Source organism: Oncorhynchus kisutch, linkage group LG10 (assembly GCF_002021735.2).
Source record: "Oncorhynchus kisutch isolate 150728-3 linkage group LG10, Okis_V2, whole genome shotgun sequence".
Classification (NCBI taxonomy): domain Eukaryota; kingdom Metazoa; phylum Chordata; class Actinopteri; order Salmoniformes; family Salmonidae; genus Oncorhynchus; species Oncorhynchus kisutch.
In genome coordinates, this window is record NC_034183.2 from 30121194 (window position 1) to 30144564 (window position 23371).

At 45.6% G+C, this 23371-nt stretch overlaps 1 protein-coding gene across 3 annotated transcripts; it reads right to left on the bottom strand.

Annotated features, from left to right (window-relative positions):
• Positions 1-4875: 4875 nt before the first annotated feature.
• Positions 4876-21537, bottom strand: kdr (kinase insert domain receptor (a type III receptor tyrosine kinase)). Of its 3 annotated transcripts, none has more exons than XM_020492769.2 (29): positions 21185-21537; positions 19772-19868; positions 19333-19547; positions 18986-19107; positions 17209-17374; positions 16872-17008; positions 16303-16486; positions 15999-16119; positions 15718-15887; positions 15320-15476; positions 14110-14230; positions 13910-14018; positions 13450-13794; positions 13139-13285; positions 12891-13022; positions 9916-10022; positions 9356-9491; positions 9138-9242; positions 8872-8985; positions 8373-8461; positions 7986-8148; positions 7348-7568; positions 7155-7266; positions 6950-7049; positions 6661-6766; positions 6331-6479; positions 6089-6173; positions 5916-6001; positions 4876-5789 (listed from the first exon to the last, which is right to left on the bottom strand). In XM_020492769.2, exons 1-29 carry the CDS (start codon positions 21252-21254, stop codon positions 5573-5575), a joined length of 4083 nt encoding a protein of 1360 aa, XP_020348358.1. In that variant the 5' UTR covers positions 21255-21537; the 3' UTR covers positions 4876-5572. The 3 variants fall into 3 exon arrangements, with proteins under 3 accessions (XP_020348358.1, XP_020348357.1, XP_020348356.1); XM_020492768.2 differs by having other exon boundaries at positions 7348-7565; positions 17209-17377; XM_020492767.2 differs by having other exon boundaries at positions 17209-17377.
• Positions 21538-23371: the final 1834 nt, after the last annotated feature.

Sequence of the window (23371 nt, forward strand, 5' to 3'; positions counted from 1 at the left end):
GGCAACTCCCCGTGCTTACCAGAGAGCGAGAGGGACCGGGCAGGCACCGTGTTATGCCGTGAGGCACACGGTGTCCCCAGTGCGTGTGCATAGCCCGGTGTGGTACATTGCAGTGCCTCGTCTCGGCCTGGCTAGAGTGGGCATCGAGCCAGGTGCCATGAAGCCAGCTCAGCGCATCTGGTCTCCAGTGCGTCTCCTCGGGCCGGTGTACATGGCACCAGCCTTAAGCATGGTGTCCCCAGTTCGCCAGCACAGCCCAGTGCGGGCTATTCCACCTCGCCGCACTGGCCTGGCTACGGGGAGCATTCAACCAGGTAAGGTTGGGCAGGCTTAGTGCTCAAGAGCTCCAGCGCGCCTTCACGGTCCAGTCTATCCGGTGCCACCTCCACGCACCATACCTCCGGTGGCAGCCCCCGCACCAGGCTGTCTCTCCGTCTTCTCCCTACAGGTGCTCCCGTCTGCCCAGCGCTGCCAGAGTCTCCCGTCTGCCCAGCGCTGCCAGAGTCTCCCGTCTGCCCAGCGCTGCCAGAGTCTCCCGTCTGCCCAGCGCTGCCAGAGTCTCCCGTCTGCCCAGCGCTGCCAGAGTCTCCCGTCTGCCCAGCGCTGCCAGAGTCTCCCGTCTGCCCTGCGCTGCCAGAGTCTCCCGTCTGCCCTGAGCTGCCAGAGTCTCCCGTCTGCCCTGAGCTGCCAGAGTCTCCCGTCTGCCCTGAGCTGCCAGAGCCGCCAGTCTGCCCTGAGCTGCCAGAGCCGCCAGTCTGACCTGAGCTGCCAGAGCCGCCAGTCTGATCTGAGCTGCCAAAGCCGCCAGTCTGTCCTGAGCCGTCAGTCATCCAGGAGTTGCCAGAGCCGTCAGTCAGCCAGGAGCTGCCAGAACCGTCAGTCAGCCAGGAGCTGCCAGAGCCGTCAGCCAGCCAGGAGCTGCCAAAGCCGTCAGCCAGCCAGGAGCTGCCAGAGCCGTCAGCCAGCCAGGAGCTGCCAGAGCCGTCAGCCAGCCAGGAGCTGCCAGAGCCGTCAGCCAGCCAGGAGCTGCCAGAGCCGTCAGCCAGCCAGGAGCTGCCATAGCCGCCTGTCACGCCGGCGATGCCGGAATCACACTTCACTCCATAGCTGCCGGAGTCTCCCGCCTGTCCGGCACTGCCAGAGTCGTCCTTCACTCCGGCGCTGCCAGAATCTCCCATCCATTCGGGACCCGTTGCTAGGGTCCCCAGTCCGAGGTCTGCGGCTAGGGTCGCCACTCTTAAGAGGCCACAGAGGCGGTTAAGGAGGCAGAGAAAGACTATGGTGGCGTGGGGTCCATATCCCGCGCCAGAGCCGCCACCGCGGACAGACACCCACCCAGACCCTCCCCTATAGGTTCAGGTTTTGCGGCTGGAGTCCGCAACTTTGGGGGGGGCGTGAGTCGGGTGGGTTGTCTATGTTAGTTTGTCTATGATTTTCTATTTCTGTGTTTGGCCTGGTATGGTTCTCAATCAGAGGCAGCTGTCAATTGTTGTCCCTGATTGAGAACCACATTTAGGTAGCCTGTTTTCCATTGTGTTTTGTGGGTGGTTATTTTCTGTTTAGTGTTGTACCTTACAGGACTGTTCGTTGGTTGTTTATTGTTTTGTTTTCAGTGTTCATTCAAATATTTAAAATATGAACACTTACCACGCTGCACCTTGGTCCTCCTCTCCTTCCCCAGACGACAAGCGTTACACCGGAGGGGTTGGGAGACACTGTGGCCCCGTCCGACAATACCACCAGAAAGGGTCAATCAGGCAGGATATAACCCCACCCACTTTGCCAAAGCACAGTCCCCACACCAAAAGTAGAATATCTTCAACCACCAACTTACTACCCTGAGACAAGACCGAGTATAGCCCACGAAGATCTCCCCCACGGCACGAACCCGAGGGGAGCGCCAACCCGGACAGGATGATCATGTCAGTGACTCAACCCACTCAAATGATACAAGACTCCTAGGGATGTCCTGGAAGAGCACCAGTATGCCAGTGACTCTGTAATAGGGTTAGATGCAGAGAATCCCAGTGGAGAGGTGGGAACCGGCCAGGTAGAGAAAGCAAGGGCGGTTTGTTGCTCCAGTGCTTTTCCATTCACCTTCACACCCTTGGGCCAGACTACACTCAATCATAGGACCTACTGAAGAGATGAGTCTTCAATAAAGACTTAAAGGTCGAGACTGAGTCTGCGTCTCTCACATGGATAGGCAGACCATTCCATAAAAATTGAGCTCTATAGGAGAAAGCCCTGCCTCCAGCTGTTTGCTTAGAAATTCTAGGGACAATAAGGAGGCCTGCGTCTTGTAACTGTAATGTGTACCTATAGGTATGTACAGCAGGACCAAATCGAAAAGATAGGTAGGAGCAAGCCCATGTAACGCTTTGTAGGTTAGCAGTAAAACCTTGAAATCAGCCCTAGCCTAAACAGGAAGCCAGTGTAGAGAGGCTAGCACTGGAGTAATATGATCAAATGTTTTGGTCAAGATTCTAGCAGCCGTGTTTAGCACTAACTTAAGTTTATTTTGTGATTTATCTGGGTAGCCGGAAAGTAGAGCATTGCAGTCGTCTAATGTAGAAGTGACAAAAGCATGGATACATTTTTTTGCATTATTTTTGGACAGAAAGTTGACTGATTTTTGTTATGTTACGTAGATGGGGAAAAAGCTGTCCTTGAAACAGTCTTAATATGTTTGTCAAAAGAGAGATCAGGGTCCAGAGTAACGCAGAGGTCCTTCACAGTTTTATTTGAGACGACTGTACAGCCATCAAGATTAATTGTCAGATCCAACAGAAGATCTTTGTTTCTTGGGACCTAGAACTAGCATCTCTGTTTTGTCCGAGTTTAAAAGTAAAACATTTGCCACCATCCACTTCCTTATGTCTGAAACACAGGCTTCCGGGGAGGGACATTTTGGGGCTTCACCATGTTTCATTGAAATCTACAGCTGTGTATCATCCGCATACCAGTGAAAGTTAACATTATGTTTCCGAATGACATCACCAAGAGGTCAAATATATAATGAAAATAATAGTGGTCCTAAAACGGAACCTTGAAGAACACTGAAATGAACAATTGATTTGTCAGACAAACCATCCACAGACAAACTGATATCTTTCCCGACAGATTAGATCTTAACCAGGCCAGGACTTGTCCGTGTAGACCAATTTGGGTTTCCAATCTCTCCAAAAGAATGTGGTGATTGATGGTATCAAAATCAGCAATAAGGCTGTAACATAACAAAACGTGGGAAAAGTGAAGGGGTCTGAATACTTTCCAAATGCACTGTATATGCCCAGACTTTTCCGTTTTTAAAAAAACCATTTCACTGTCAGTAATACCCACACTAAATAACTGTCACTTTAGTGCAGTGACTGTTAGTTTCCTTCAATTTGTAGCCTTCATTTTTCATCATTCCTTTACATTGTTAGTTATCCTTTCTTTCCTCTGTCATGTCCATGTGGTTGTTTCTGAGGGCCGGCAGTAAATTTGAACCTTTATTGATCTAGGCAAGTCAGTTAAGAACAAATTCTTATTTACAATGACGGCCTACACCGTCCATAACCGGACGACGCTGGGCCAATTGTACGCCGCACTATAGGACTCCCAATCACGGCCGGTTGTAATACAGGCTGGATGTCATTGTTCCTGACGGTCAACTGTGTGCTGCAATAGTGGATCATAATAGGCTAATGTATTACAAGTTGTGCAATCATTTGGGACATGTAGCCTATCTGAATCATTATGGAACGCAGACCATACATAGCAGTTTAAACATGAAGACTGGCTCACGGGTCATTGTCATCACAGTTCTGTGATTAGTGAGGATTAGGGTAGATTTATAGGATTATTGTTCAACCACTATTTCTTACCTTCCAATATTTTATGGATTAGACAACTGAATATGGCAAATTTCAGGATGAATCAAACCACTGTATTATTTATTCACCAATATACTCACCAAAGGCTCTCCAACCCTGTTTATGTATGACTCATAAATACTTTCCTAACTGTAAATAATCTTCAAAATCAGAGTATTTTTTTATCTACCAATTGGTGCAACAACAAATAAAGGATACGAATATATGTACATTAAGATGGCTTGCTTTCATAATTCCTATTCTGAACTTGTTCTCGATATACAGTATATTCTAGTCAGTGAGTCTGTTGAGAAAATTCTAATTAAATGTAAGTCGTATGTGTCACGACTCCCACCGAAGGTGTCTCTCCTGCATGTTCGGGCGGCGCTCAGCGGTCGTCGTCGACGGTCTACTAGCCGCCACCGATCCCCTTTTCCTTTTCTGTTTGTTTGGTCTTATTGGTTGCACCTGTCTCTTATTTTGTTTTTTGATTCAGTCTATTTAAGCCTGTTAGGCCTGCCTGTTTTTGTGTGGGCTTGTTTTCTGTTTGTCAGATTGTGCGTGTTGTGCCCTGTGTTGTGCCCTGTGTTGGGTTGGGTTGGACAATTTTGACTAATGACTAATTTCGCCTGTTGTTTTGGGCGTTAGCTTTGGAAACTTAATAAAGTCCGGTTTTCCCAGTATCCTCTGCTCTCTGCGGTTGACTCCGCACCCACCACTCCAGGCGTTGTGGCAGTATGTAAAGGTATGGCTTTAGATAAATGTACTGCAAACCCTGTTGAATGAAAACTCCATGGGAAAATCTGTTAGCCAGCAAGTGGGAGGGTTTTCAGCGGTTGAATTAAATCTATTCAATGCACATCAGGGAGTCACATCTGCAAAGCCTGTTACGCACACGCATAAGGTAAGTGTAAATACCAACTATTGAGAAAGGCTTAAATCAAAACACGGACTATGGGCGTGAAAGTATTGTCTGCTCAAGTTCAATTTGACAAAGAAAGCAAAATACACACACACATTTCTACAAGTATATATTTATTTTATAAAACTAGTTACATTTATTACAAGTTTAGTACAGTAGATATCGGCTTCAATCAAATAAGGTAAGTTATTATAACAAAGAAAAAAGTCATTGTAATAAACTGTACAATTGAGAGGCAAGAACAATCTAGAAAAAGCAAAACATCTGATAGAAACTTGTCCGTACAAAAGATTTTAAGGTGTTGCATTTGATAAAACCACTTGTGTGAGATGTAGACTGGATTTTTCCAAGAAAACACAATTGACAGAAAAAGAAAGAAAAAAGAATGAAAACATTTGCTAATTCAATTGTCAAATTCCAGTTGCCATTTCCTGCAATAGAGGAAGTGGGTGGATTGCTTCTCAGGAACTAGGTGTGTCCCTGTGGCTCCCCTGACCTTCCATCTACTGTGTAAACATGATTGCATTCCAAGGGTTTGCTAAAAACAGTGGTCTTTACAATGACGAATTATCTCATACAACTTTCATCAATCCCATTGAATATATTACATTTATCTCATAACAAAATACTTTGACTGAATAAACAATGCAATGGATAAGCCACTACTACATGTGATGACATTGTTCCTGATGGTCCCTGAGGGTGTGCTGCAAAAACAGGCTCAAGGAGAGGGCTATATTTTGTGGGCATTTAGGGGAACAGTGCTAGTGATGATGGTGTTGACCATTAGGGGCTAAACAGGGGGTGTACTGTAGCGCACCTCAACACTGAACTTGTCTGCTGTTTTGGGCGGCAGTGGCTTCTTCACAATGCTTCTCTTCATGATCATCTCCTCATTAGCATAAATGGGTGCGTCAGTGTCGTCTGAGTGGTAGCCTGACTGGTACCCACTCGTCTGATTGGACGACTCGGAGGCCAGAGACTCCTTACTCTTACATCGCTGGATGTGACTATAGGAGGACAGGAACCATTTATTATCCAATAAACAAATACAGTAACAATCACACAAATGCTGTGAGATTCTAGAGTGTAACACAACCATTGGGTTGGGGGTTATGGGCCTCCTGTTTTCTTACCTGAAGTTGGACGTGCGGTGACGCTGATGATCCAGACTCTTCATCTCCTCTGATGATAGGCACATACCGCTGTCCGTCTGACCCTCCTGTAGGGAACACCCACATGGACTCAGATTATTGGCTGTTGATATGTAAGGGGGAGTGACACTGTGTGTAACCATGGAGACACTCACCATGACGCTGCTATGCCCCACAGGGACGTCATCAAAAGTCTTCACACTGAGTGGTCGACTGCACCTGTCACTCTGCTGGAAGAGCCTATAAGGAGCAGTGAGGGGGGGCATCACCCGTTACACTAGCAATTAGCAAGTGTTCATACAAACTGCACAAAAGTAGTCCACTATATTGGGGTTTCATTTGTGATGGATCAATGCGATGCTTGGTGTTAATTTGAGTCAGTGTGCATGTTGCTGACCCGAGGGAGATGGCGGGTGTGTTGTCACAGTGTATCTGGGGGACATGGGTTTCCTCTCTGATGATCCTGGTGAAGGGGTTCCTGGGTTCAGGGCTGAGTGAGCCCCCCTCCACCTCCACTGCTGTCAAAGGGATGTAGTCCTTCCCATCCTGAAGGTAAACACACACCGATTACACCCTCAGACCTCACAATCTCATCTCATACATACACAATAAGATGAACAAACTCACATACCGTGCACCAATACCCTCATAAATAAACTAGCACACATAACACGTGTGCTAGTGCTAGTTACATACATACATGTAACATGCATGTAAACAAACAGACCTGATGAGCGCTGGCCTGTAGCAGGTTCCCCAGATGTTCTACGAGCTCGGTGAAATTTGGTCTGTCGGTAGGTTTGTCCAGCCAGCAGTCCAACATGGTTTGATATCTAGCAGAACAATCATTACCTGGTCATTTGTTAATTCATCACTGCAATGGTGTCACATTGTTGTCTATGGCTTCACGTGGCAGATTCTATTGGCAGATAATTGTATTTCACAGTCATAATGGAATTGAGCAGGCTTCAGTATGTCATGTCGTGTGATATGCTGTATTTCAGTAGTCCACTCACATCTCAGTGGTGGCGTAGTCTGGTGCTCTCATCCTGGTCCCTTCCTTCAGCCTCCTGCAGAAGGCCTCATCAATGCCAACACCAGGGTATGGAGATGCCCCTGTGGTGGAGAGAACAACCGTTATAATACAGTCACAGAGTGTGGTCATGGTGCGGCCACTAAGGGGTCAAGTTGTGTTTGAAGAGGTACTGTCACTTGGCTCACCCAGAGAGAAGATCTCCCAGAGCAGAATGCCAAAGGACCACACGTCGCTCTGTGTGGTATAGACCCGGTCGAAGATGGTCTCAGGAGCCATCCATTTCAGAGGGAGCCGCGCCTGTAGAGAGAATCACAGTTTATGAGACGTCGTAATAACCACTGCTAGTGACTGAGGTACGGCGTGTTCTTAGTAGCTTACGTCTCCCTTGCGGACGTAGTCGGGGTCTTTGTAGACGTCTCTGGCCAGACCAAAGTCACAGATCTTCACAATGTTGTTTTCTGAGAGCAAGATGTTCCTAGCTGCTAGGTCCCGATGGATGCACTTGCGAGAGGATAGGAACTCCATGCCCTTGGCCACCTGGAAGCTGTAGCTGATCAGGTCCTCCATGGTCAGGTGCTCCTCCCACTCACAACTCTCTGCTTGGGTTCAAATTGGGCATTTAGTAATAGCAGAGAGGTTAAATTATCACATTATCACGTCATACATTATACATTGTGATCAGTGAAGTGGTGCATACAAATGAAGGATCTTCTTTTGATCAATCTTTTGTTGCTTAGAATTCTCCTGCAAATAGTGTATTTGACTTTTAAAAAGGCTTCTAAAGTTTGTAATTCCGACTTTGAAATTAATTTCAGACTTAACGAAAAATGTATCAACACCAGTAAAAATGTATATTAAATATACCCCACATAATAATTCAAATGTCCTGTTGCTGCATGATCATTTTCCCGCTGTAGCACACTGGCTCAAATTAAGATCCTACGTCTATATAAATCCTATTGGTGATATGTACAGTATTTGCATGAGGTGAGTATGGAGGTATAGAGCTGCAGTACCATCCTCCTCCTCTACGTGGCTAACAGAGCTCTCTTCTCCCAGTCTGGAGCAGACTGCTGTCCCAGTGCAAATGTCCAAGTGGGTGCTGGTCCCCAAACCCAGGTCCCCTTCAGTCACGTCCTCCTCCATCTGCTCCCACTGACCTGACCGAGGCCGCCTCCTCTGTAACCATGGAGAAATGGCATGTCAAAGGATCAAGGACCAAAAGTCCAATAGCCCAAGCAATACAACATGAAATGGAAGCTGGTAGTTTCCAGCGGCTCAGGCAGGCAGACAATGTGAGAGCATCACGGAGAACACTTGTGTAATGGTCTGGGATCAGTGTACCCACATCAGAGGCTGGCTGAGCTTTACAGACCGCTGTTGCTGGGGCATGGCTCATTTACCTTGAAGGGGCTATACTCTCCACGCTTGCTCTTTAAATAGCTGGAGAGGTTGCCGTGTTTACAGTACTCCACAATCACCATCAATGGACCTGAGGGGAGAGGGAGGGAGAAAAGGTTCAATATCAGAGGAAGATCATCACTTCATTAGAGCACTGTAGAATGGGAATGTGTAGTAAAGTAAGGGAAAGCGTAGGAGTGAGAAAGAGAGAGAGGACATGGAAACAGAGGCCCTCTTCCCCGGTCCCAGAACATGGCTTCCTCTCTGCAGTTTGAGAAGATATACAATTAGGACAGATAGAGCATGCTTGTTATTCTCTGCCTCTCACCACTAATAAAGCAGACACTTCCTGATGAACACAATGTGCAGAACACAAATGGAAGAGGGGGAGAAAGGGGTGCCAAGAAATGGTGCGAGAGAAAAAGAGGGGGAAAGAAAATAGGAAAGGGAATATGTGAAATATGAAATGTGTGAGTGTGTGTTGATAATGTGAAGACTTACTCCCTGGTTTGGTGCAGGCCCCCAGCAGGTTGACCACATTGAGATGGTGGCCGATGTGGATGAGGATCTTCAGCTCTGACATCAGTGCACGGTACTCACTGGATGTGGCTCCCTCTGTGGTGGGCAGAGATAAAAACTCAGTCAGCTCATTTATTGTGTGTGTGTGTGTGTGTGTGTGTGTGTGTGTGTGTGTGTGTGTGTGTGTGTGTGTGTGTGTGTGTGTGTGTGTGTGTGAATGCCAGGGGATGAGAAGGAGGTGTACCCACCTTTCAGCATCTTGACTGCCACTGTAGTACAGGTAGTGGCTTTCTCTATGCCAAAGGCTGCTGCCTCTACTACCTGTCCAAAAGCTCCACGCCCCAATTGGTCACCTTCAAAACACACAAAATATAATTTCAGACAGTGGATTTAAAACTTTCATCTCGCCTGTGTATAGCGTCTCTTCCTCCCCAAAAATGTGCCCGTAAGGATCTGAAAGTCTCACCTAGTTTCAGCCTGTCACGAGGGAACTCCCACTTGTTGGCGTCGTATGTGAGCCTCTCACAGTGCTCGTCCATGGGCATGTCCTCAGAGTCAAGGATGATGGACAGGTACCCTGTCTTCATGTCCCCATTATTTGTCTAGAGAGAGGGAATGGGGGGATGAGAGTGAACGAAAGAGAGAGAGAGAAATGTATATATTTTTATATAATGACCTACAGATACAGTGTCTTCAGACATTTCCCCTGATGGGATGGATGGAAAGCCCCCTTTTCTGATTATTTATGGAAGTTTGTCTATGAGAGTTTGTCATGTGTTAGTCCCCTCTCTGCTGGTTCATCAGTTAGATGCCATGCCAGGCCCGGCCAGTGACGGAGGGACTGGCAGCAGAATGTGGCTCTGTTGTTCCCCAACACAAAGGAGTGTAGACACTGACCGCTAGACCAGTCACTTCTCATCTGTCAGACCCATCCGTGTGTGTGTGTGACTCTGTGTGTGTGTGACTCTGTGTGTGGGCCTGTACAGAGGAGTGTGGAAAGAGGGTGAGTAGAGCAGTCTGTCTTACTCTTTTCCTGCTGCGGATGACAAAGACGATGAGAAGCCAGAAGAACATGGCGATGACCACAGAGCCAATAGGAACAATCAGCTCTACATTAGTCTTCTCCTCTGCACCTACAACCAAAACAATAACCAGAGTGAGTATGAAGTAGTATTAACTACAGTAAACTGTACAAGGTTATTTACCTCTTCATTACTCAATCGTTATACAGTGCTGCTTGAAAGTATGTGAACCCCTTGTAGAAATTACAGATTGTTTTTACCATGAAATCTTAATTGGATCAGAACCAGTCTTTTTGATCTGACATAGCAGGTATATATTTACTAATACTGTATGTTGGTGTAGAGGAAATCATGCGTGTAGTAGAAAAACTACATTAAAAAGGTGCAGGTGCAAAAATAATGCTGATCTATGGAAATCTAAGTGAAAGCCAAGTTGCATTGGTTAAATCAAGTAGGTAAGTAGAATCAGGTGGGTAAATAATTGGGTACCAAATGAACCAATCAAAGGAGAGATCGTTAGGAAAGAGTTTGGGCGGGACTAAATAGATAAATAGAGAGGAAACCTGGTCAGTTTGTTGTTACCCATCCAGGTGAATGCAAAGCACACCATGCAGAGAGAAAAGGAGATCTCAGAGGACATCAGGACGAAGGTAGTGAGAGCACGTCAGCATGAGGAAGGCTATCAAATCATCTCAAGAAGATTTGAGCTCCATCAGTCCACTGTGAGGCAAATAATTTACAAACGGAGAGCATTTAACATGACAGCAACTCAGCCTAGAAGTGGACGCCCTTCCAAAATATCCACAAGAGCCACAAGAAATCAGGTAAAAGCCAACCCAAACATAACATCTAGAGATTTGCAGACCTTCCTTGCTGCATCTCAGGTGACTGTGCATGCTTCAACAACAAGAAGAACACTGAATCAAAATGCCATTCGTGGGAGGGTTGATAGGGAGAAGCCTCTGCTGTCAAAAAAAGAACCAAACTGCCCGTCTTAACTTTGCCAGAGACCACCTGGACAAACCTGAAGGTTTCTGGAAGTCCATTCTCTGAACCGATGAGTCCAAAATTGACCTTTTAGGTCACAATCAACACTGCTATGTTTGGAGAAAACTCAACACTGCCTATCACCAAAATAACCTTATCAGAACAGTCAAGCATGGTGATGGAAATGTCAAGATCTGGGGCTGCTTTTCCTCTTCTGGACCTGGACGACTCCACATCATTAAGGGAACCATGAATTCTGAGGGATACCAGGAGATTCTTAAACAGAACGTCGGGCTCAAGGAGCTAAAGCTGGGCTTAAAATGGGTCTTCCAACAAGACAATGACCCAAAGCATTCCAGCAAAGCTACCAAAGAATGGCTCAGGAGAAAGAAGATTTGTGTTTTGAATTGGCCAAGTCAAAGTCCTGACCTAAATCCAATCGAGATGTTGTGTGAGGACCTGGAGAGGGCAGTTCATACCAGACACCCCTCAAACCTCACTCAATTGGCTGAGTTCTGTAAGGAGGAGTGGGGGGAACAATCTGTCAAACAGATGTCAGAGACTGATTACTGGCTATAGGAGACGTTTACTCCCAAGTTATCGCTGCTGATGGAGGTGAGACAAGCTATTGACTGAAGGGGTTCACATATTGCACATTTTGCACACATCAAATCTGAGTTTCTGTTAAATAAACAAAAAAATCATTTGAAATTGATTTTCTCCATCAGTTTGGAACTTGCCAATTACAATGTGCTTTGGCTATAAATCAGTACCAAGCTAGGAGGAACACGGTTTCAGGAAACCTGTGTGTGTGTGTGTGTGTGTGTGTGTTTGTATTGGCGGAAGGGCACTGTTGGAATTCAGGCTGTGAGCAGACCTGATATTCTATCTAGTCATAACAAATGTTCGGGGGTCAGCATCACTCTGGCCAAAGTCAACCTGGAAAAAAACTGTCATCATACCATAAGTCTGTGACTACAAGCTGTAGAACCCTAATGATCTACCCCCATCATTAATGTTTCCACCCTACTCTCTCCCTCTTTCCATCTATATCCCATTTTCTCTCTTTTGCCCAATATCCCTCTCTTGTCCTCCGCCCACATATAAGAGGAACTTCTCGTTAGTGAGCTGAGGCAGCCTCTGTCGTCTGTCCTGCCTCGTTAGTGAGGCTCACTGGCGCCTGAGAGACCCTGAGCTCTGACTGGGTGACGGGCCGGTAGCCAGAGGCCTGTGATGGGGGCTGGGTCACGTAGGCTCTACAGATGCAGGATCTTAATTTGAGACAGTTTTCTGCAGAAGGAAAATAATTCTGGAACAACATTAAATGTGAATTATTATGTGGATTATAATTAATGGACATTTTTTGTAAGGGTTGATACAGTTTTTGTTAGGGCAAATCAAGTCTGACATTTTAAAGTAGAATTTTGCATTTTCTGCTGTGCCAGGAAATTCTAAGCAACAGAAGAGTGATCAAATGAAGATCCTACATCTGTAACTGGTCACTCTCTGTACGTCTGTTTGTTTGTTTGTTGCTGTGTCTCAGTGTTCTAGGCCAGCCTTTCCCTTTGTCCTTGCTGGGCTTCTTATTGTTTGGTATTCTGAAACTCCCAGGAGGATGTGCTCTAACAGGGCCCGCTTCCTGTTCCGTGGGGGAACAGTTATTTATACACTTCATCTTTGATATGGCAGAATGTCTTAAGTGGGAGGTGAATCAGGGGAACCTTGAGGCCAGCTATAAAAATAAAAAAAATCTATAAATGAATGGATGGTCTATATGGGAGTTTATGGGCAAGATATTGTGAGTAAAACGGAACAAATTCATTGTGGTATGAATCCCTCTTTGGTTATGCCTGTACCTTCTTTTGTTTATGGATACACCACCAGAGAACAGGAAATACAGGCATTCCGTCATACTGCATTATGTCTGTAGCGTAATTAGTGTTGGCAGTTTCCTATGCTGTGGTCCAGTTTCCCGTAGTGGGAGAGACTGACCTTCAGTGATAAGGTTGCTCTGAGATGTGTCGCAGCCCCGGCTGTTACAGGCAGTACAGGTATACAGACCACCGTCCTCCTCCTTCACACGCAGGATGGTCAGGGTCTGGTTCAATCGGCTCAGAATCACACCTGTGGCACAAAAAAAAGTCCATGACATTAATACCAATATTGTACTGTATTTAACACAAAGTAGAAATGATAGCAGCAGAAGTGGTATATTAGTAACCATTGGGTCATGCCATTACCAGAGCCCTCCACCACTGTTTGGTTGTGTTTGGTCCACATCACGGTTGGGGTGGGTGTACCGGTCACCTCACATATTAGCATGGTCGTCGCACTGACGTTCACTCTTTGGTCTGTCAAATTGTTCAGGATCCTCGCGGCCTCAAGTGCTAAAAAAACACACCAAGAAGACAGGACTCTAAATATTTTTCCAAACACTAGACTAGATTTAGAAACCTGCGGTACCCATGAGAAGACCTTGGTTAAGGATCTGTGAGTGGCCCAAGTGATTGTGGAGATGACTGATAAATATGGTCCAGGTACAGATTTGTACCTCTGAGGGTGAGGTGTCGGAGGAGACAGGTCCTCTCCCCAGTCTTGATGTTCTCCACCTGGCAGGCGTACACCCCCTGGTCCCTCCGAGACACATTGGTCAGGGGCAGCTCCAGGGTAACGTTGGTGCCCTGCAGCCCAGAGAGGACAGCCTGGGACAAGGGCTGCTGGGATAGGGACAGGCCCCGACAGGACTGCACAGCAGGGACCTGCTCTGTGTCAAACTCATTTTCCACACGGAACCAGGCCAGATTTCCATAGATCAGCCTGTCTGCCTTACACCTCAGAACCACCTGGTCCTGCTCAATGGGCTCACGGGACGGAGACACACTCAGCTCCAGACCACCTGTAGAGTAGACAATCACATGCACACACACACACTTAATCATGAGGTGTTCTCATGGACGATGCACCAATGAACACAAACAGAAAGAACAGAAGAAGCATAAAATGAAGCTTACGTGTCACATGGAAGATGATAATGCGTGAATCTTGTCCCGCTTTGTTAGAAGTCAGGCATTTGTAGAGGGCGTGGACCTTGGCTTTCTGGATCTTCAGAGAACTCACAGTCTGCAGACAAAATTATCTTGACTATTATTTTACAAATTCATTGATATAATAAATGACTGAGATCATTTAGAGAGGAAGGAACGGTCTTTACCTTGTGTACGTGATCTGTGTCACTGCTAATTCGGGCGATAGGATTCTGCCCTGTGGTATTGCTGATGTCCCTCCATTTGGTACAGTCCTCCATCTTGACCCCAGAGCTCACCACTCTCGACCTGCAGCGCAAAACCAAAATCACTCCATTGACACACTGCTATTGTCAGACACAAAAAAAGCACAGCACCGTAGATACACAAAAACAAATAAACATACACACGCACACACACATATAAAAAGAGGACTAAGGCCTTTATAAATACAACATGTCCCTGATCTATTGGTCCCTGTTCTCAGCTGGGAGATGGTTATTTCAGGAGAGGTTACGTAATTTGTTTACAGACTGGAGTGGGTGGGATTGTCAACAAAGACACACCACTACAGTAGAGACCAGAACTCAAACAGAGAAGCAAGAGAACAGAGACGCATAGAAATAGACAGTTAGAGAGAGAGAGAGAACACAGAAATGATCTGTGAAATGGGGAGCCAGAGATGATTGGAGTGATGGTGGTAGTGAAGGATGGAGGGAAGACGAGGAGGTAGAGACAGGGTTGCACAGGAAGAAGCCTTTAGACAGAGTAGTGCACTGTGAACAACAGGAAACCCTGACCAGGCCTGAGGAAGTGCTTGGATGTGCAGGCTGAAGATAAGACCTTACTGTTGGTCTGTACAGTAGACTGGACCATACACTCCAACCACTCTATCAACAATCCTCACATTACTGCATACCTGAGGGGCCCATTCACTAATCACAACCGATTATGAAGCGCCAGCTCTACCCAATCACAATTTTCCTAAGCGACTCAATCATCAAAGTTTTCTGGAATACAAGGCTATCCATAATCCATAGAGAATACTGGGATCATATGAAAATCCATACAAAACCATACAAAGATAAGATCGGTCTTCATGTTTTCTCCGTCTAAAGCCCCCTGGTGTTTTTAAATTATGCACGCAACTTATTGTGAGAAGTATGAATCACATCCTACAATCTGATGCAGGTCACAGGGCACACTCATTGTCTCTGTTAATGCTTTCATCAACATCTAGAATGCTGATGTTCCTCCACAGAATCAACAACCTGTTAACAATGACCGTCTGAGGAGCAGCAGGGTGAGGTTACACACACATGCGCATGCATCGTGCAGACACACACGCACGTACGCACACACACACACACACACACGCATAATGAACGTGAGACTTACTGAAAGAGGAGTGGGCAGTCCTCTCTGGACATCCACTGCCATTGGATGCGTGTAGGGGTGGGGATTCCACGGGCAGTGCACCTGAGGGTGGGGCTGCTGCCGTACATGTGAACATCAGTGTCCACGGCAACCTCCTTCTCAATGATATGGGGTGGGACTGAGGAGACATGAACCATGACTTGACAGGTGCAAACTCCATATGGCCTAGGCTAAGTGCAGTGTGAACGCGGCAATGGTCACATCACAGTTTAAGTCTAAAACAGAGGTACAGCACAAAGGAGAAAGAGAGAGGGGGGAATTATAGGACAAATTGGAGGGAGGAGCACGAGGGGAGGGGAGGAGAAGACTGGTGAGAGTAATGAGAGAGGAATGGGAGAGAGGAGAGGGGAGGTACATACCATTGACCAAGAGCTGGACGGAGCGTCTCTGCTCTTCTTTTGTTATCTTATTGATCAAGACCACGGTGTAATTCCCAGCATCCTTTTCAGCTAGGCCAAGGATCATGAGCGAGTCCCTGGTAGGTTTAAATCTATAGTCATCCTTGTAAATAGGCTGGTCATTCTTATACCTGTAGAAATAAGGACAGGTTAAATTTACACAAATACGTAGTATACATAGAATACAATACAAACTACTGCAAGCATATACAGTATATCATTACTGTACATGATCAACATACCATCTGACTGTAGGTTCTGGGTAGGCGTCGAACTTGACTGGGATCTTAATGTTCTGGGCACTAGCGTTCACCCCCAGAACCTTAACCCACTTGTGGTCATCAAAATCAATAAAAGGCTTTTCTAATGTCAACAAAAAACAACATAAACATTGTCAGCTACCACCGTCATCAAAACAATTAAAATGTCACAAAATAACATAATGGATTATTGTGCAATAAATCCAGACCAGGGGTCATTATTAATATAAGACAATAAGACGATATCTGGAGAACAGATGTGGCTTAAACCCCTAAGTGTACCTACCAAAGACCACAAGAGATGCAGATGCAGTTTTGACCATTTTTCCACTGGAGGCTGTGCAGGTATACTTTCCTGAGTAGTTGCCGGTCACGTTCTCCACTGTGAGTGTGTTGGACAGTTCCAGAGAGCTCCACAGCTTCTTCTTGTGTGACGTGGTGTAGGTCCGACCAGAGCCATTCACTGGGGCCTGCAAGTGGGGCAGAAAGAAGAGTGAGGGGATAAAAGCACTGTAAATCAACCTAAAGACTGGTATAAGTGAGAAGACAACACCATGAATTATATAAGGGCAGCATTGAACTGAAGTTGTGTTTAAAAACCTTCCTGAAAGCAGGAAGTAAGGAGGAAACCTTGGGAGTAAGAGGAAGGAATATATCATATGGTATCCCTCTCTTGAATGGAATATGTCTATGGTGAGTCAGTTTAGTGTCAATATCATCACCATGTGTCTATGATTTCCATGTTTGGTGGAATGTGATGAATAACATGTCAGTCAATAAAGCCTGGGTCAGTGATTTCATGTGCATTTTGTAATCACAGTTTGTCTATAAGAGTGGGCCATGCAGAGTACTGACCAGGCTGATAGGGTGTGTCCAGGTGAAGTCGATGGCCACGCTGAGCTCTGTGTAGGCAGTGCAGTTTAGCACCAATTTCTCCCCCACAGACAGCCTCTCATGTGCCGGGGTCAGGGTGAGGTCATGGATCTTATATCCTGCGGAAAAGGGAGGGGAGACACAGCGGTGTGGTGAGCAGGCTATTGTTCTCATAAGACTCACAAAAACACACACAATCATTAAGTTAAATGAACACAAACTTGAAAAAAAATGGACAGTCTCAATAACACCTTGGTAAGTCATACATACAGTGGATCAAATTGGATTCATACACTAAACTAAAACCTAACCCACTTACCAACAACTGTAACTATGTAGAGAGGTGACTTGTAGGTCTCATTGTGTATGCGTGTCTGACAGAAGACCAGTCCAGCGTAGCTGATCAGGTGACTGGGGACTGAGACACCCTTCATGCTATCCCAAAAAATGTCCTTCCCGTTCGGATTAAGTTCTTTCGTGGGATACTTCTGACGAAAAAGGACACAGAATAAAAAAAGAAAAACTAATTACAGATACATCACAACATTGCATCGACCTGACAAAACTGAGTTAAAGCAGGTTCTTTGCTAGTGGTGCTGACCGACCAACCCTCACATGGAAATTATTAGTGATGTTTTACCATTTGATCAGCACTGGCTAGGTCAGAGGGCAATGTGGTTTTTCCAACACTCATTTTCAGTAAAATATCCTATGAACCATACAGGCCATATACGAGGTCCCAGAGTTCTAATACTGACTGAAAGTGGGGACAACCCAGGCAGGAAATGGAAACTCAGTTTATTGTTCCCTTGAACTGACATGAAAACAACGCAACAGACTCAGAATCTCACCTGACATTATCTGCCGCCCACAAAGCCTGCAGTCTAACAAAACATACCTGAGAGAGCAAGGTCTTTACCAACTGGCTTTGTTGACAGAGTAGAGCACAAATGTAGGCCACTTCATGTAGTAAGACTAGAGGAAAGGCAGGTATGAGGTGAAGCAGTCTTAGTTGTCAACTTTAGACAAAATAGATAGAATAACTTCTGGAATTTTGACTCCATTCTGAACAGAATATATTGCATGTATTTATGCTGCAGTAGTTTATGTGTCGGGGGGCTAGGGTCAGTTTGTTATATCTGGAGTACTTCTCCTGTCCTATTCGGTGTCCTGTGTGAATCTAAGTGTGCGTTCTCTAATTCTCTCCTTCTCTCTTTCTTTCTCTCTCTCGGAGGACCTGAGCCCTAGGACCATGCCCCAGGACTACCTGACATCATGACTCCTTGCTGTCCCCAGTCCACCTGACCGTGCTGCTGCTCCAGTTTCAACTGTTCTGCCTTATTATTATTCGAGCATGCTGGTCATTTATGAACATTTGAACATCTTGGCCATGTTCTGTTATAATCTCCACCCGGCACAGCCAGAAGTGGACTGGCCACCCCACATAGCCTGGTTCCTCTCTAGGTTTCTTCCTAGGTTTTGGCCTTTCTAGGGAGTTTTTCCTAGCCACCGTGCTTCTACACCTGCATTGCTTGCTGTTTGGGGTTTTAGGCTGGGTTTCTGTACAGCACTTTGAGATATCAGCTGATGTACGAAGGGCTATATAAATAAATTTGATTTGATTTGATGTATCCCATACTGTACATACTGTTCTGTGTTTTAATGTCTTTAAAGTCATTCTCCAGAACATTGGCAACTACTAAATCGTTTTTAAACGTGCCTCTTTGGGCTGGATATGTCAATGTGTAGTTCATACATGCATAATCTATTAGCAAAATTACTGTCTTGCCTCAATTAGCCACGGAATCCCTAAAGCAACTGTGTTCCTGGAAGCTGTGCTGTGCACTTTTCCCTACATTTCCCCCCACGTGGGTAAGCCCCCTAGCATTTTTGAGTTCTAACCATTTGAGTTACAGCTAGCAAGATGCACACACAGCAGAGCGAGAGAGAGCAATGATGTAGGGCACATATCTGCACATACAGTATGTGACCTAGTGAGCCATTTTCGGGGGACACTTTTGGCTGGTGAGCTCTACTTTAGTATGCCTTAAAATGTCCGCCCAAATGGACAATAAAGTCAGTGGATCTGTCCTTACGGTATGTAGCGTGACATTGAGATTTTCCACGGACCCTCGGCATGGGATGACCACCTGTACTCCCTCACTGATGAACACAACGTCATAGTCCTTGTCAGAGGGCACAAATGGCACTTTATAGTCTGAAATAAAACACAAATACATAAAGGAGTCATGAGACATCATGAGAGTCAACAACATACACTGTATGTAATCCATACTGTACATACATCAGATCAGGTAGGCTCATTATTAAGGCAGCTCTAAGCAGCTCTTGGGTCAGATAGTAAAGATTACCCATTGGGTCATGCTTGAGGGATTTGGTAAGCCTACTTGTCATTCCAAGGTGAGGTAATGATGATGCACACCTTGGACATAGACATAAACGGCCACAGAGGTTTTTCTATCCTCCACCGCCAGGTCTCTGTAGGAGCACTGATACTTCCCAGTCTCATTGACGGTGGCCGAGGAAATGTGTAATTTGATGCAGAAGAATCCTGACCCACTGCAGTCTACTATGGAGAGTCGACTGCCAGCACGGCTGCGATTATAGGATGTGGTCCATTCCAGGTTCTGACGGCCACTGTAGATCCAAAGAACAGAGTGGGAATGATGTAGGGGAGAAGTTTGATGGATGGATGGATGGATGGATGGATGGATGGATGGATGGATGACTTATATGGAGATTCATTATGTGAGGTATCAGAGGTAGTTGATATCAGTTTTAAGAACATTTGAGTTATGTTTGCAGCCATATTTGCCAGGCTTCTGGAGAAGAGAGGCCCATGAGGCTCCAGTATGTCTCACCTGCAGGTGATCGCCAGTGTGTCTGAGGTGTTGATCCTGAGGACTTTCTCCTGGATGCTCAGTGTTGGGGGGTCAGGCATGAACCGGAGTTCTAATGCTGTAGGAATGGAGAGGTAAACAGTCAGTCAATCACCCTGGTGATTGACTTATCTCAACAGTTCAGTCAGCATTAGCACACAGTGGAGATCAATATGAGACTGCTCTCTCTCATGTCAAACCAACCTTAAATCATGTGTATAGAAACATGTAGACTGGGAGACCGCCCGAGTGTAGAGTGCTAGTGATGTCTGAACATGAAATCAGATGGGTAATGGTTCCTATCCCAACTAAGGTTATGCTCTCCAATATCTAATCTCAGAATCCACACCAGACTCCTCAAACACACTAGTTTATTCTCTGCAACTAGAATGCTGATAGCTAGAACACATCATAACACATTTGTAATTCAATGATAAAATGAAGTTTCATGAATCATTCCAACAGTGGATTTCACAGTTGGGAGAAATGTTTTGCATCCATGGCGTGGACTCTATGGACTCTGTCGCTATTTTTCCACTCCTGTAGCAAATGGCGGAGCTGTGTCAAAACAGGAAGCCAGGGCAGATGGGCCGGGTCAGGCTGAATAGCCCAACTCTGTATCGCCTAAGGTGGGGTTCCTGTTCCAGAGGATACGGCCTCCCAGAGAGGGCCTGGACACATACTATACATGCAGAAATGTGGAATATTTAGCCCCAAGTTATCTAACGTTTATGGAACAGTTCAATATTACTGATGTCTTTGATTAGCGTACTGATCCAAACAATATGAAAATGAAGTGTAGCACCAGAGTGTAGCACCAGAGTGTAGCACCAGAGTGTAGCACCAGAGTATTTAGGGGACAACATTGTGTTGTCTCAATGCTAGCTCAATGGTCATTTGCTATACTGCCACAAATGAAGTGTCAAAAATGGATTGTTAAAAGGATTGAGGGCCAAGGGCCAGGGGTAATGAGGGCTACAACAGAATGTGGGGCCAAAAGGAATTGTAACTGACCTATGCACATAAAGAATAATCAACGCCACTGTTAACACATTGTAATTATGTAATGCATCACATTTTCTACCTGGCAACTGCACTAATTGGATGTTACCAATTATTACACAATTTCTACTAATTGATGGTCAATCATTCAACTATGTTCTATTATATTGTCTACTGCCCTAGTGAGATAGAACCAATATTTTCGAGTTCGGACTTTTATACCCCCCAAAAAAAATATTTTAAGTTCTTATAAACATCTAAATACAGTTGTTAGTTTTAGTAAAGTCAAAATAAACCACAATTGAAACACATAAAGGTAGCCTAAGATCCAAATGCTTTCTGAACATATTAAACTTAACCATTTTGATCAATATTATTTCTGTGTCATCTTACCAATCATCCGGCTGGCTCCCAGAAGAATGGCCACGAAATATAAAGTAATGACGGAGAATGCCTTTGCCATCGTCGACAATAGAGATGGATTGTCCCCGCATGAACACGCAATACGCAAAGTTCACTCCAGAAAGTAATCCAATGCTATCCGTTCATCACCTCTTCATGTACACTGACGATATTTGTCTATTCCACTGGACAATGTTAGAAAATGCTGAGCCAAAAACACAATGAACTGAATAAAATAGATAATCCTATTTCACAGCAGTGCAACTATGATACAGTCTGAGAGTGAGTCGTGCTCAACAGTTTGGCGGAGTTGATGGGTCGCTCTGAGGAAGGATGGAGCGCAAATAGGAACGGGCAGTGGAAACGCGCTGTAGCAGAAAGAGGAGGGAGAAAGAGCAGTGAGACAACGCAAGGGAGGAGCAAGCCTCCCCATCTCCTCAGCCCCCGGTCCGTTATCTCTCAATTTAACTGACCTGTTTCAAAGAAACGTGGATAAGTCCACCCAAATAATTAGGGTCAAAGGCTAGATCTATAGGGAAGGAACTTTGGGTTGTGCAACACAATCTCACACTCAATTCGTGCATTTATGTACTAAAAGTATTTCAGCTGATTTCATGCTTTTTGTGCATTTTTGTGCGCCTTAATTTGTGTGAAAATACACAAAGCAGTCACTATGGTCTGGCTCAGAGTATGCTATGAAGAAGGACATGACTAATCAAGGAAACATTGGTAGTGTGGTCATGTGCCACATAACTTAGATGTGCCACATGTTTAAGAGGATGATTTTTGATAATCTTAAATGATTCCTGATGATTTTTTGCAGCTTCTGTCATTCATGGTCAAATTGTTATTTGAAACGTTGTTTTGTTATTTTAGCTGACAATGCTGATGGGGTGGTGGGATGTGGGCCCCTCTGCTGTTTGCTGTTGGGGGTGGATGTGGGGGGTTGGATGTCAGAATGTAGGTCTCCCATCTCCACATGTTTCCTGTCCCGGTCACTTCTGCTGGGACTCTGCCACCTGAACCGCCTGCCCTCCTCGTAGCCAACACTTCCTGGCGGGCACTCCAATCCCGACAGGGCACTTAGAACAGGAACTTTTCTTTTTTTCTTCTTGTGTTGTTAGATTCACAATACAAGGTTCTAATTGTTCTCTACTCAACAAAGAGAATGAGAGAGAGAGAGACCGAAAGAAGAAAGGATGGTGAAAGAGAGAGAGGCAGGGGCTCTTGAGGGAGAGAGAAATGTTGTACCAGAAGATAATGATCCTCTATGTTTATGAGGTATTTGGGTGTTGCTGGATGGGGAGCACATATCTCACAGTGGGAAAAAGCAAGGGTTGTGATTCCTGCTAGAGATTTGTGCAAGTTTTTCCAGTAGTTAAAACAAAGACCACTGCCCTTGTTCTAAATGTGCACCTTGCCGAACTGGTCCTATATCTGGTCAACCCCCGAGGGGGTGCAGTTTCCACTCTGTAGCGATAGGACCCCCCCCCCTCCCCCCGGGATATTACCGGGCCCATAACAACTCCATTCAATAGCACGTCGCGGGTCCCTCCAAAGAGTCAACTCCTTTAGGCATGACGGGGATACCTTAAGCAACCAATGGCAGTGGCAAGATATGTCCGGACGTGTAGAAATCACCCAAAAGAAGCATCAACAGAAGTCCCAGATGCACCACAGCTATCATAGAGGAACCGTGCAAGACATAGTAAGAATGCGACCCTCCTCTGTTGAGAAAAAAATGCATGATTCAGAAGCAAGTACAGAATGAGACCCAGAAACTTAATGCGCTGGGCCAGAGTCAAACAACCTTTCACTATAAACCCCAGAGACTGAATCTGGGAAACCAGCATGGCAGTGTGGAGCTCCAACTGTTCCCTCGACTCCGCTACGACCAGCCAATCGTCCAGATAGGCCAATACTCTGATTCACTGGCACTGCACCGGTTCCAAAGCCACCTCCACCACCGCAGAAAAGGTGCAGGGAAATAGGGATAGCCCTAAAGTCAGGACCAGACACTTGTAGGCCACACCCTCGAAATGAAGCTACATAAACTTTCTGTGGGGAGGATGTATAGCCACATGAAAATACTCATCCTTCAGACCTATGGATGTGAACTAATCACTGGGACGCACCGACTGCAATAGCTGGTGAAGTGTTAGGAAATTGCAAACCTTG